The 13414-nt window shown below is 49.1% G+C and overlaps 5 protein-coding genes across 5 annotated transcripts; 4 read left to right on the plus strand and 1 right to left on the minus strand.

Annotated features, from left to right (window-relative positions):
• Positions 1-945: 945 nt before the first annotated feature.
• Positions 946-3632, plus strand: BU24DRAFT_424425 (uncharacterized protein). Its single transcript, XM_033528499.1, has one exon. The coding sequence runs from the start codon at positions 1089-1091 to the stop codon at positions 3618-3620; it is 2532 nt and encodes an 843-aa protein (XP_033381764.1). The 5' UTR covers positions 946-1088; the 3' UTR covers positions 3621-3632.
• Positions 3633-3867: 235 nt separating this feature from the next.
• BU24DRAFT_483170 (uncharacterized protein) lies at positions 3868-5073 on the plus strand (the record flags this gene model as incomplete). The annotated part of the gene is made up of 2 exons (XM_033533270.1): positions 3868-4049; positions 4127-5073. 2 exons carry the CDS (start codon positions 3868-3870, stop codon positions 4794-4796), a joined length of 852 nt encoding a protein of 283 aa, XP_033381765.1. The 3' UTR covers positions 4797-5073.
• A 672-nt stretch (positions 5074-5745) lies between these two features.
• BU24DRAFT_464210 (uncharacterized protein) lies at positions 5746-6306 on the plus strand (the record flags this gene model as incomplete). Its single annotated transcript, XM_033532188.1, has 1 exon — positions 5746-6306. One exon carries the CDS (start codon positions 5746-5748, stop codon positions 6304-6306), a length of 561 nt encoding a protein of 186 aa, XP_033381766.1.
• On the minus strand, positions 6307-7742 carry BU24DRAFT_424426 (uncharacterized protein). Its single transcript, XM_033528500.1, has one exon. It carries the CDS (start codon positions 7589-7591, stop codon positions 6662-6664), a length of 930 nt encoding a protein of 309 aa, XP_033381767.1. The 5' UTR covers positions 7592-7742; the 3' UTR covers positions 6307-6661.
• A 10-nt stretch (positions 7743-7752) lies between these two features.
• Positions 7753-13305, plus strand: BU24DRAFT_424427 (uncharacterized protein). The gene is made up of 3 exons (XM_033528501.1): positions 7753-8408; positions 8460-8898; positions 8948-13305. Exons 1-3 carry the CDS (start codon positions 8070-8072, stop codon positions 12973-12975), a joined length of 4806 nt encoding a protein of 1601 aa, XP_033381768.1. The 5' UTR covers positions 7753-8069; the 3' UTR covers positions 12976-13305.
• The last annotated feature ends 109 nt before the right edge of the window (positions 13306-13414 follow it).

Genomic DNA, 13414 nt, shown 5'->3' on the forward strand with positions numbered 1-13414 from the left:
AAAGAAGCTAGGGACTTGGGCCGGCAAGCGACTATTCTTCATGTTTTTGAAAACCCGCGAACCAACACAGGGTGACGCCACTGCCAGAACTTACGCCGACTCCTCCCAGCGTGAAGAATCCCCCGACGATGGAGATTGGACGGTAGGCGGTTGTGCCAGCCTCCCTAGGGTCTTCGGCCTCGGAAAGAGCGTTGACAGCATTGACTTCTTTCACGATATCATCCATGAGCCCGAGGAATGTAACATATACAGAGGGTCAAGCTTCTACCCAGTAGATCGGGTATGGATTCTGCGGAACTTAACGACCCGAGAGTATGTGAGGGGAGATGCTCTTAACGTAAGAGAAACGTCTGGCCCTTTTTACAAACGTCAAATCACATTTGGGGATATCGTTGCGCTCCGTGCTGTGTGGACTACACCATCGGATTTGAGACATGGCACTAATCAGCTTGGTATTCAAGGAAGTACCTGGCATCGTGGACCATGGGCAGGGCATGCTTTCGACATTGTAACTACAGAGCACCACGAGAGCACCAAGACGCAGACTGGCATCTGGAATGATGTTAGTGAGGAGGTTATGCAGTATCTAGTTAAGAAATATATGGCATAACATCGGACCCTTGATGCTAGGGGGATGGGGGGTTCGGTCTAGTGGCGTAAACTGATGATTGCTGAGATCAAGTCAGCCTCTCTCATTGTAGAGCAAATATTGAGTGTACACGAGGTTTAGGTTAGGTAGGTATCCAATTACTAAGAAGTTGGACAATGCTAGATATTCTTTATTGAAGAAATCCAGTTCATCGCAACATGCGTAATTTGCGAAAGACCAACCTTTTGAAGAAAGATTCAACATTCTCCTACCATCTCTCCAGGCCATACCATACTAGAAGAAGTTGGCCCACAATTATATTCCTCGAATCGATGATGTTTATCATTTCCGGATCGGGGCTTCGACCTAGGTCTCGTGACAGCGCGTTAGAGCCGCCTTAACGCGTTCTTAGGCTACATCGTCATTGAGGGGTCCACGAACCACCTCACACTTTGTCATATTCACCTTTCGAGCCCGCAATCCCCTAGATCACGACTCGATGCTTGGTCAGTGGTTAAAAAAGTCGAATCAGTCTTCACCCGAGAAATCACGTCCTGCGAAGCGTCCGAAGCTCGACCCATCTCCCTCGAAACCTCCACCTGCGCCTAAGTTTGACAGCAGAGGAATTCCTGACTCCGAAGCCGAAGAGGATGACATAGTAGAGGAGGATGCAGGACCCACCAAGAAGACGGATCTTGAGAGCGCGCTACCTCCCGTGAAGACGGACGCTGAGGCGTTGGAGGAGTATGAAGCGTTCAAGGCGTCGCAAGACGCGGATACCGGCGATGCAGAGGGGCGATTGAAAGACAGAAAGTGGATACGAGGAAAGAGTTCATTATACGTCGACGCATTCAATTTAGCGCTAGACACCGTTCTAGATGAGGAGAGCCATCTGTTCGATGAGGCTGAGATGGATGCATTTGGGCAGTGGCGAGATCTGTCCTACGAGGCACAGTATCTCTACGTACGATTGTTCCTGCGCAAAACCTCTGCGTGGCATAGAATACGAAATCTTGGATACCATAGCGATATATCCGACCCTGACGCCGCGATCGAGCTTTTGCAACGTGTACGGGACCTACCACAAGCATCGTCGAAGGTCGAAGCGTACCCTGGCGAGCTGGAACCGCCGGCGGGGACATCTTTAGGCACATCATTTACCTTTGCGGATCGATCAGAAGATGAGATCAATACTTTGGAGGAGGCTTCATCCTTGCTGAAACTTGATGAATTGAAAGCTCTCGCGAAAGACGCTAAAGTTCAAGGGAAGAACAAAAAGGAGCTGCTCAAGGCGCTACGGAGAACCAGTCAAAGACAGGTCGGTTTGGGGTTCGTTGGACTAAGAAGGTCTGATACAGAATCATCAAGGCGATCGTCAACCTCTGGATTGGATACTCCAGAGAATGAGCCGGTGGAGGACCCTGCGACGGATGCCAATCGTGACACGCATTTTACTCGCAAGATTATGAGTGGAACTGGTCCATGTATACGGCTATCTCTGGCGCCTCTCAGACTATTTGAGAGAGTTCACCTAGTCTTCTATCGATCCACCGAATGGACTGAGAAATCTCTCACTACCATCATTCTCGCAAAGATAGCGCGGCGCAATTTCCCAGAATACATCGTGTCTCGATCCGCCAACATATTTGCATCGCGTTCACTGTTACTGGAATTTGAGGCCTCCATACGAACACAATTTCGCATTGATAACATCCTGGAGTTCAACGGTAGGCCTACCGAACAGGGCTACCAGGAGATCATTGACATATCTGAAGAAGTCTACCCACGATGGAAGGCTCTGCTGAAGGAAGAACAAATCAAGGAAGCCAGCATATACTATAGTGGTGAGGGTGCATATCTCAGGCGTCTTTCTCCAGCCTGGGTCTACACCCGCATTCTACACAAAGCGAACTCCGTCCTTGCACGTCGGAAGGAACATAAGCATGAGCATGAACGCCATGCTGAGTTGCTAGAACAGCGATTGTTCCATCACGCTAGGCGCGGTGCATGGTATCAACGCAAAGCTCTTTTAGAGGAGCACTACATGGCAGCTTTGTCGCCCAATGAAGGCCGAAGTGAAGATGCCCAGACAAAGCATTGGAAGCGAGTGGCATTAAAGACCTGCGAAGACGGACTGCAAGATCCACTGGTTCATATAATCTATCACTACGATCTTCAGAAGCGCATAATTAAGATAGAGAAGAGTCTCAAGATAGCCAAGCGGGCACAACACAACTTTGGACACGTTCGTCTCGCCAAACCAGCCGAGGTTACAATCGAAGGCATTCGGATTGAGCGTGAACAGCCTCTGAGCAGAAGAAATAGCTCCTCAAATCCCAGTGGTAAGCGAGGCGCGAAAACTATCTGGATCGACCCACGGGAAGGCGGAGAGTGTTCTGTAGAAGAAATGTGCCTCTCACACTACCGCGACCAAGGTTGGAAAGGTTATCACAGCGAAGGTGGCATTGTTCGTACACTATTTGCCTATCTCTTCTGTGATATCATGTTTACATATATTCCGAACGTTTTCCAGACTCCTTATCAGACCTGTCCATTAGATCTTCATACTGATGCCTTCTTTCCTTCGCGGCTGTCCGAAATAAATCATCGACTTAACGAAATTTCAAACGGCGATGCCGAGTCTATTATCCAGCGGGTCTGGAATGATCAAAATGAGCGCCAAACTTGCATTGTAGGCCTTGACTGGACTTTCGAGATTGAGGATCTACTCGAGATCGCGAGGTGTTTCGAGGGCGAGGCTCTCGCTACCATTTGCAAAGTAATAGCACAGGACTATGCACAGCGAGGAGGAGGTGTCCCAGACCTGTTCCTATGGAAGGAAACAGAGGAAGTTGATGGAAGTGAAAAGGGAGATGGGCAGAGGAAAAGTATAGTAAAGTTCGCAGAGGTCAAGAGTGAAAATGATCGTCTAAGTGATACCCAGAGGTTATGGATCCACGTGCTCACTGGTGCTGGAATTGCTGTTGAGCTGTGCAATGCGGTTGCTAGGGAAGTTAGAATCGTTGATTAGTAGTGAATGTAATGTCGCCGTGTTTCACTCATGCCTAATTCGCTCACTCGATTGTTGATGTGCTCTTTTCACTACTCAACTCTAATCAAAGCCAACATTGTACATTCACCTCCCCACTCTGGAGAGGTTGCCTGCAGTATTGTATATGAACAATGCTCTTGGTGTTTTTCTTCCATTTTTTTTTCACTCTGCAACATCCATTCTCCTACTTCACCCTCTCTGAGAGGTTGTGGGAAATCACGCCAATATGATCCCCTGGATTACTAACCTTCTGTCTTCCCGGAACTCCCGTGTGACCAACCCTCAATCTCTATTGCACAGGGCGAATGGCGGTCGTGTTGAGAAAATTCACAGACGCCGACAACGAAAGCTTCCACGACGATCCAGCGGACTACTAGATGTATCTCACCAAGGGTTGTACACAGACATGTAAGTAGCAGGATCGAATTCGATTGTCCACTCGATGTAATTTTCTTCATGGTGGTACTTGTACTAATGTATTGCAGCATTGAGCAAAACGGACGTTCACCTCTGCTTAGTCTTCCAGCCGAAATTCGTAATACAATATTTGCGTACGCATTGAGTGACAACATATTCCGATGGGACGCGCATGAGAAACGCCATTTCATCGAGGGGACGGGTAGAAATCTATTCGCCCTTCTTCGAACTTGCCGTCAGATCTACGCTGAGACTGCTCCTATCCCATTTCGCGGCAATACCTTTGAGTTCTGCTTCGATTCATTTATGGAAGGCCATTGGCAGAAACTATTTAAAATCTGGCATCTGATCACTTCGGTGCATCTTGTATGTCCGATGATAGGCCTTGTCTATAACCCTATGTGGCATGGAAACCTGTACCTCTTGGAAATATGGAAGTTCTTGCCCTCCCTCACTCAGGTGAAATTCGTCATTGATTATTGGTTCGATGGGAAACCAAGGCGCCTGAAAGGTTGGACTCGGTGCTGGCAAGGATGGATCATTGACCACTTCGTCAGGAACGAACAGTTCCTTCGCGAAAGGATTACGGACAAACATTCCGATCTAAACATTACGACTGAATGGCGGATTGGCTTCCTCGGGGATAGGGATGTTGACCTCGCTTATTCTGGAGCGTTAATACGGGAATCCATTGAATTCGACCAGTTCCTACTCGAAGCTTCAAAGTCAAAGAAGTAGTTCGGAACAATTCCCGAGACAAGAGAAGCGGACAATGCGTTGATTTTGGATTTTGGGGATGGAAATCAACATCGACTACAAACTACCCTCATCACTCATGGCACGTGAAGGTTCGAAGAACAAGGACTGCAGTTCCCTGATCCAATGCCTTTTATATGCCCTCAATACTCGGAAAACTCGATTGTACACATAAGTGCTCCAGCATCTGCATCTACGATGACATACGAAGAGAGGATCGGAAAACTCATCAGCATGACTATATCAAATTACATTCAACAGAAATATATATTAACCCTCACTGAATTTCATATCGCATGAATTCAGCACTAATAGTTCCTCGCTTACTGTAAATCATCGTTGATAGTAGGTAATGTGGCTTAAGTGAGTAGTTAATTCGACCATCAATGACTGTGACCATGTGTGAAGGTATGATGATTCATTTCATGGGGTTGGATCGCGATAGGTATATTTATCATTGTATGCAACTGATTTATTGATTGTTGATGCCCAGAGTCACTGACATCGAAAGAGAGTCACAAGTATGCCAGAGTCATCACAACGAAGATGTAGTATTTGAGCTCGATTGCTCTTCAAGAATTATCCAAGATATACAGGATAAGACTTTGAGAAAGACCAAAGTCTTCATAAAAAACAACCCTGAAAATGTCTGCGAAAAAGGAAGAGTCCGTGATGCAGAAACAGGACCGGGAGTGGGTTGAGTTTCTGTCTAGGCAGATTGGACAGATGAATCCGACTCCTATGGCAAAAGATGCAAAAGGACAGATAATACTCATACACGAATCCCAAGGCAAGGGTTTTAATATACTCTTGAATGGACTCTTGGATGCTGTGCCTAAACACGACGAGAAAACTATGTAAGTCATGGCATATCATACAATACATATTGAAACTGATTTGCGGTGTGAAGGAGCTTGCCCAGGCGAACACAATGAGCCCATTGTTCAGCGTTCCCCCAGAAATTCGATTTGAAATCTTTACATGGGTGCATACAGGGACGGAGCTTACTGAAAACCCACAGGAGCATCTTCTCACGTGCGGGCAGCACTATGTCGAGAATAGGCTTCTAACATTTGCTTTGAACTGGCAGGAAGGCTACCTTCATCCGCTTCCAGAGCTCGATAATTTCGTGGCGCGCCTTGTCCCTGGACAGATGGAGGCGATTCAGTACCTGACGCTGTCATTTGACTGCGAGACTGGGCTAGCTCCTGGTATTGAGGTCGAGAAGCTGGCCCTGCTCACTGGACTTCGTCACCTACACGTGAAAATACTTGCATGGTTTTGCCAGTGTCCTGAACTTAGCAAAGATGATCATCATCTCGAGGCAGCAGTGAAGGTGGTTGACGAGAGAATTCTTGCCAAATCTTATCCCAAAAACGAAGACAAAGGGAGTGGGAGGTCGAATTACAAACTCATTGGGGGAGGAATCGTAACGTTCCACCTTTGTGATTCGCACGATGCATTCCTGTCTGAACAGAGTACGCTCAGTTGACTCATATCGGATGTTATTTGCTATGTTCTGAGTGTCCAGTCTTGGCTGTGCGCTTCTAATTCCTGCTATAATTTCATTTAGCTATCTTGCGACTATACAATAGAACTTGTGGCACTACATCAATAGTTCGTGTTCCAGTAAAATTGTCCGTATATTCGCTTACAGTGGAGGACCTCCTGGAGAACATGAACAGGTAATTTGCATGCGGAGTATCCCTGACCAGCGCATGGGCATTACCAAATGGCTTTCTGGGGATTGAGTACACGCAAATGATAGTCTGAAAACGCACAAGAGTCGCTCGGTAGCCGAAAGGATTGCTTCTCAAAATCAGACTGAGAGGGGTTCCAAAAGTAATCTATAGGAAGCTGCCTCCCGAGAAACGATCACCGAATCCTTTGGCTTTACTCAACATCTCGTTCCTCTGTTTGTGACCAATTTGAGTGCCACCGCCCATATCTTTCTTCCAGTCAAAGGACCGCTTGCTGGGGTCATCTTCCTTGTCTTTTCCAGTGCCACTGTCCTTGTGCTTTTCCATCAGGCTTTTACCCCGGGATGCATCGATCTTCTCGCGCATCCTTCGTGCCTGATCTTCCTCCTTTTGACTTCTTCTTGAGGTGGTGTCCGCCTCTTCTGAATTCGAAGGTGCAGCCACACCGAGTGCTTCGTTCTGCAACCTCTTAAGCTTTTGCTCCGGGGTCTCCGTCCATACACCCATGCCACCTCCGCCGGAAGGTCCCTTGGCACCCTTTCCAGTATTAAACTTCCGCGCTCGTATCTTCGTCGGATCCATCCGGGCTGCAAGATCATCTTGGGTGGGCGGCATTGTCATCCATTCATCTCGTTGGACCTTTTTGGACTCTTCAGTGTACTTCGGATCTGTATCAAAGGCTGATGGACCAGGGTTTGTATCTTCAGCATCATACGCTACGGACACACCACCAGCTGGAGGCGGTGCGGGACCGAAGTCGTCATCACTGCTGTCTGAATCGTCGGAAGGAGGGTTTGGCGGTCGTTCTGAAAGTGGTGCAGGCGGTAGAGCCGGGCCTAGTACGCGAGCGGGCTTTGAAGAAGGTGGAGGCGCAGGACCGATATCGCTATCTGGACTGGAGGAACGAGAGTTCGGGCGAGGAGGTAAAGATGGACCAGAAATGCGCGGTGGTCGAGCTGGCCCTGCGACGCGCTGGCGCTTCTCGCTGGATTCTGGGCTGGTCGATCGTTCGTTGTCGTCTTCGTCACGACCGCGCTTGGCGAGATGTGGAGGTAATGATGGTCCTACCGTGGGCATTTTGATGGTTGAGGGGGTTTGTTGTTGAGTATTGAAGTTGTGTAATTATTCGTGAATCGCGCAAGGTGAGGTTGCTTGCTTGGAGCTTTGACTTCGGCAATTGCCGGGCTATCCACCAACTGCGCCTTGGACGAGGAGCTTGATGGAGCTTCCTCCATCATTGTGAACGCGCGCAAACAGTCGCCAGAGTCGGTCCTGTTCCTGTACTTTCTTTGGTAATCCACGTGGTCTCTAAACATAACGAACACGCCCATACCTAATCGTAATTACGAACTCGATCGTTCTTCGATAACGCGAATCCCCCAGGCACCATCGTAATACCATATCGACGTCCACAGTGTGCGCCCGTAACAGCCTGGATTGATATACCTGTGCAAGGGGAATGTTGTAGGAGGTTATACAATAATTTGACGCCATTTGCGCTCGCTTCAATCGCCGACCTCTCCCGTGAAGCAATGCTTTGCGACCTACGAGCCTCATGAGCTCAGAATCGGGCGAGAGCCATGCCAGCGCTCACGATGATCGCATAGGCGACGATGGCGGTGACTCGATTCCCCCGGATTCCCCCGTGGATGCGAGAGGCGGAGGAGAGCCAGATACTTATGGCGGAGGGACTGCTGGCGATAATGATGAACGACAGGAGTTGGAATCATTGAGCAGCGGGGCAAATGGTTTGAGATTCGTGACACGGAAAGCTTCCCATGATTATTATAATGAGGATGAATCCTCAACATCTGAACTGCCAACACGGCCGCGTCTGCCCAGGCCTGGAAGCCCAGAGTCAACATCTAACCCGGACGATACGCCGTCTATACAGGTATGCGAACCTTGGAGAGCGGGAGGAGTGAGAATGTACTGATCTGTATAGGGATCCGTGCTGTCGTCGCCAGGAAGTAGCATTCCCGCCTCTCATAGTTCCTTGCGCGGTCACAGACCTACTTCCCTCCAACCATTTGAGCGGCGGTTTTCCTCCCGCCTATCTCCATCTCCGCTTGGGACGCCGAGGACCGTATCGTCCCCGAACTTTCTATCATCACACTCTCGCCAATCTTCGCTTTCCAGTAATTTGCTGTTCCAGATCCAGCAGGATGAGTCGGATACACCACAGGCACCTTGGGATGTGGTACGATGGACAAAATTGAAGAAGATAACAGGGCAGGTCTTCTCGGAGGTTGGGAAGCGTAACTTTGGACGCGCGACATGTCTTAGTGTCGCCGCGTCCCTGGTAGTTGGAACGTCGAAAGGATTCATCCTTGTCTTTGACTACCAACAGGTTTTGAAATCCATCATAGGCCCAGGAACAAAAGGTCTGTCGCATAATTTGCAATGTAACAATGCTTTGCTGACAAGAAACAGCGATCGAGTGCGGACCAGTGACTGCTTTAGCGATATCTGCAGATCATTCTACAATTGCTGGCGGCCATGCTACCGGACATATATTTACCTGGGAACTTGCAAGGCCAGCGAAGCCGTTTCTACATATACCCCCCCTTGATCGAGCTTCTCTAGACAATCGAAATGCAGATGGCCATGTGTCAGGAGTAGCCATTCTACACATCGGCTTCTTAGGCATTCGACATACCGCGCTGGTCTCCGCAGACGATGGCGGAATGGCCTTCTCCCACCTTGCAACACGAGGTCTAGGAGCAATCGCGAGAAACGTCAAAATTACTCGGATCCTTGGACGCTATCCCTTGACTACGAAGTCTGAAGAACGACCGCGGAAACCAAGCTCAGTGCTAGCTTTTGCACCACTACCCCTGGGCAACATCGAACAACCTACTGACACTATGGGGCTCACGGCGCTTCTCACTCCTTACCTCCTAGTCATTGTTTCTACCACACCCTTGGCTCAGACGCAGCACAAAGCTTCACGCCCCAAAGAAATTGTGCCACATAGCGCATTGAGCGGCTGTCTCGCTTGGTTTCCGGCCGTCAAACTCAAGAATCCATCTGGGGATCCCAGTAAAGCTGTTTCGAAGACCAAGCTTGTGTATTGCTGGTCAAATATTCTGACCATCCTGGACGTTGATCAAAGAGTGGCGGCTCCTACTGAGAGAGAGAAGCCCACCGAACTTCATTTCAGGGCTCGAAGCAGGTGGAGGTGTGAAGAAGCCATCGTTGCCGTAAACTGGTTGAGTCGCTCCGTACTGGGCGTTCTCACCATAAGCCAACGTCTGATCATCTTAGAAGACAATACACTGCGGATGACCGACAGCTTTGACCTTTTGCAGAAACAAATCTATCATTCTGATCTTTTCTCTCGGCAGCTTCTGCCGGTGATCGAGCAGTATGATGAAGAAGACTCTTCGATGCACGGGGTAGTAGCTGACGCTTTCTACATGAGTTTTCGAGCTTACAAAGGGAGACTATTTCTCCTCGGATTTAACGACATCTCTATAGGCACGTTGTCCAATTGGGCGGACAGACTGCTTGCCCTGATGGAGTATGGTGATTATATCACAGCCATTACCCTAGCGACGACATATTACGTCGGTGACGCCGATAAGTTGACTGTTGGCTTACCCGATGACGATAATGCAAGACATGCACTCGTCAAGGAGAAGCTACAAGAGATGATCTCCGCCTCTTTGAAATACTCATTTTCCCGAACAGATGGAGAGAAGCAGATTACCGAACTAGCTGAAGCTTGCTTTTCAGGGTGTCTCAGCATGGGCGATCTGGACTACTTATTTGAGGACGTGTATGACGCTTTCGAGGAAAACTCAGAAGAGAAAGTGTTTTTCGAGACTCTGGAGCCGTATATCGTGGACGAGCGGATCACGACCCTTCCACCAAATGTTTTGAAAGATCTTATCACATTTTACGCCTCATCTGGGCGCGCGACCAGACTTGAAGAAATGATTTGTCGACTTAGCACCGATACCATGGATCTCAATCAAACCACGACATTATTCGAACAGTACAATCTATACGACGCATTGATTTATGTCTGGACACGGGCCATTGGAGATTATATCACACCTTTGGTCAACATCCTGTCGCTCATCAAGATATTAGACTTCGATTTAGACGAGACCGAGAACGTGTATATGGCGTCCGCGATGAAGCTCTTTCCATATCTGGCATATACTCTGACTGGACGGGTTTACCCAGGAGGAGCGTTTATGGATGATGACCAAGCCTTCAGTGCAAAGAAAGATATGTATCGCTTCTTGTTCTCGGGCAGCAACATTGCCTGGCCACCAGGATCCGGAGACATGGTTCTTACAAGGACAGATAAGGGGAAAGAGCCCGAGTTTCCGTACCTACGCCTCGTTCTCGAATTTGATGCATCTAGTTTCATGAGCATGCTGAACGAGGCTTTCGAAGACAGCTTCTTAAATGAAGAGCAGGACGCCTTCAACGGCTCCAATACAAACGGGACGAAGAACGGATCTTCTTTGACGCCAACTCGTCAATATATCATCAACATTCTGCTAGGTATCATGACGACGGAGAATTTCGACCCCGAAGACATCCTTTACTTTTATATGTTCATTGCTCGCAACCTACCCAAGTACCCACAGTATATTCTCCTTCCAGGGTCATCTTTGCACAAGATCCTCGTAGGCCTCTGCAATTACCCTACCGATATCGTTAAGGATGACTGCCAGGTTTCAGTCGAGTATCTTCTGTCGGTCTACCAACCGTCGGACTACCAAAGTCTTGTACCACTGTTCGAGCTTGCAGGGTTTCACAGGGTGCTAAAGTCAGTCTACCGAAATTCGCAGCAGTATGCTAAGCTTCTCGAAACATACCTCAACGATACTGAAGACGAAGATGGTGCATTCGATTGCATTGGCGATTGCCTACGCCCTAGTAAAGGGCTTAATGGGAAACAGACCGCTGCATTCAAGTCGGTCATTCTGGATCGTGCCAGAGATTTGGCAGCCATAGATGCATCACGCTCCGCCCGTACCTTAAAACACTACGCACCCGATCTTCTGGAGCCAGTTCTGAACAAGTTGGAGGAAGGTTCCGACGCGCAATATCGCTATCTCAAGGCTCTAATAGAACCGGACACACCACCTTCCGGTGCTCAGCAAACGACGAACACTGACTTACCAGCGGATTTCACTGAGAGATACGTCCAGCTCATGTGCAAGTACGATAAATCGCATGTCGCCGATTTCGTTGGTTTACTCAACTCGGGCGATCTGAGACTGGAACCTGTTCTTCCTGCATTGGAGAAGAGCGGTGTCATTGATGCGGCAGTAGTGCTTATGGCTCGCGATGGACTGGTTAGAGATGCCATGGACCGACTTGTCAAGCATCTCGGTACACTAGAAACGGCATTGACAGGATTGATTAGCGCAGCTTCAGAGACCCCTGATGCTTCCAATACTGAGGAAGCTGTGGATGACCTGCTAAGTGATATCCAGAAATATGTCAAAGTTGGCATATGGCTCTGTCAAGGACAGACACGCTCCATGAAGCGAGCTCCAGTCTCTCTTGTCGACCGACGCAAATCTGCCTATGGTGAGGTACGAGAGGAAGACCTTGCGCTAGATGAGATGCTCTGGCTTGACCTGGTCGATACAGTCGTTTCTTTGATCAAGAATGCGTCCGCGGCCGTGACCAAACTGGAGGCCACGCTATCCTCTACGCCTACATCTTCCACGCCGATCGATACAGGCAGGATAACGACTACTCTACGTTCGTCCGTCCAGCAGACCTTTTCTACTCTTCTGGCCTGCACCACCATCCCGCCGAAGAAGGCGGCCCAGCCTCAGCAGCAATCCACGACCTTCTCTCGGCCGCCCTTGACCACACGGCAATCGCAGCCGCAGACCAACCCCTCCTTCCTCCGCATCTTACGAACGTTCCTGACTCGTGCTGCCCACTCATCACCCTCTCTCTCCGACCTCCGTTCAGTTCTATCAGAGATCTTTGCAGCCTACACGTTCGAAGAAACGATTCTATCGCTTGCCAACCGCTTCCTCGACAAAGAAGGCTTCGTCCACGTCCAAGAAATCAGCGAACTAAGGCAGAGAGGATGGCGACCCAGAGGACAAGTGTGCGAAGGATGCAAGAAACGAGGCTGGGGACCTGGAACGGGAGCTGCTGTATGGGACAGCTGGGAGCGCAGGGAGAACGAGAAACACGAACGCAGACTGCAAGCTTCTGCAGACGAGACTGGCAAAGGCAAAGGGAAGAGCGCGCAGTCTGAACACGATGTCACGGGGGAGAATGGAGGAGTCGCTGCTCTGGTTGTATTTGCATGTCGACATCTATGGCATCGACCTTGTGTGGAAAAGGCGATGGCTCCCGAGACTACTGGGGACGGCGACGACGGTGGCAAAGCAGGCAGTAAAGACGATGTTGCTCACCAAGGGAGAGCGAAGGACGGGGTGAGATTGAGATGTCCTCTTTGTATATAGTCTTACCATTCTATGTGATGTTGATAGAATTATCTTGTAGGAAGGGTGGATTGATGGGGGCTAAGAATGAGGAGTGAGTCATGATGTATATTCATTGGAGCGTCCTTTTTTCCTTTTCCATAGCGAGCGTCATGTAACCATGTAACGGCTCGATGCAACGAGCTCAAGGATGTGTTGTTGCAATCAGTCAGTTCTCGTATGCATGTAGACTGAAAAGAGTAGAGAGCTTACAGGACGTGGATTATGATTGTCCCATTCCTCATTCCCCAATGTCAGAGATCGACCTTGTCTTATTCTAGTGCCTGGCGTATTCCCGCCATTCATCATTCATCATTCCTCGAGCGAATGACGTTGGGGTTTCTAGTCCGTTAGTTCGCATTAACGACGAGTAGGTATCCATCCTAGTAACTCGGAATTGTCGTCGCTGCGGGGCAAAATC

The sequence above is a fragment of the Aaosphaeria arxii genome (genome assembly GCF_010015735.1).
Source record: "Aaosphaeria arxii CBS 175.79 unplaced genomic scaffold BU24scaffold_6, whole genome shotgun sequence".
Classification (NCBI taxonomy): domain Eukaryota; kingdom Fungi; phylum Ascomycota; class Dothideomycetes; order Pleosporales; genus Aaosphaeria; species Aaosphaeria arxii.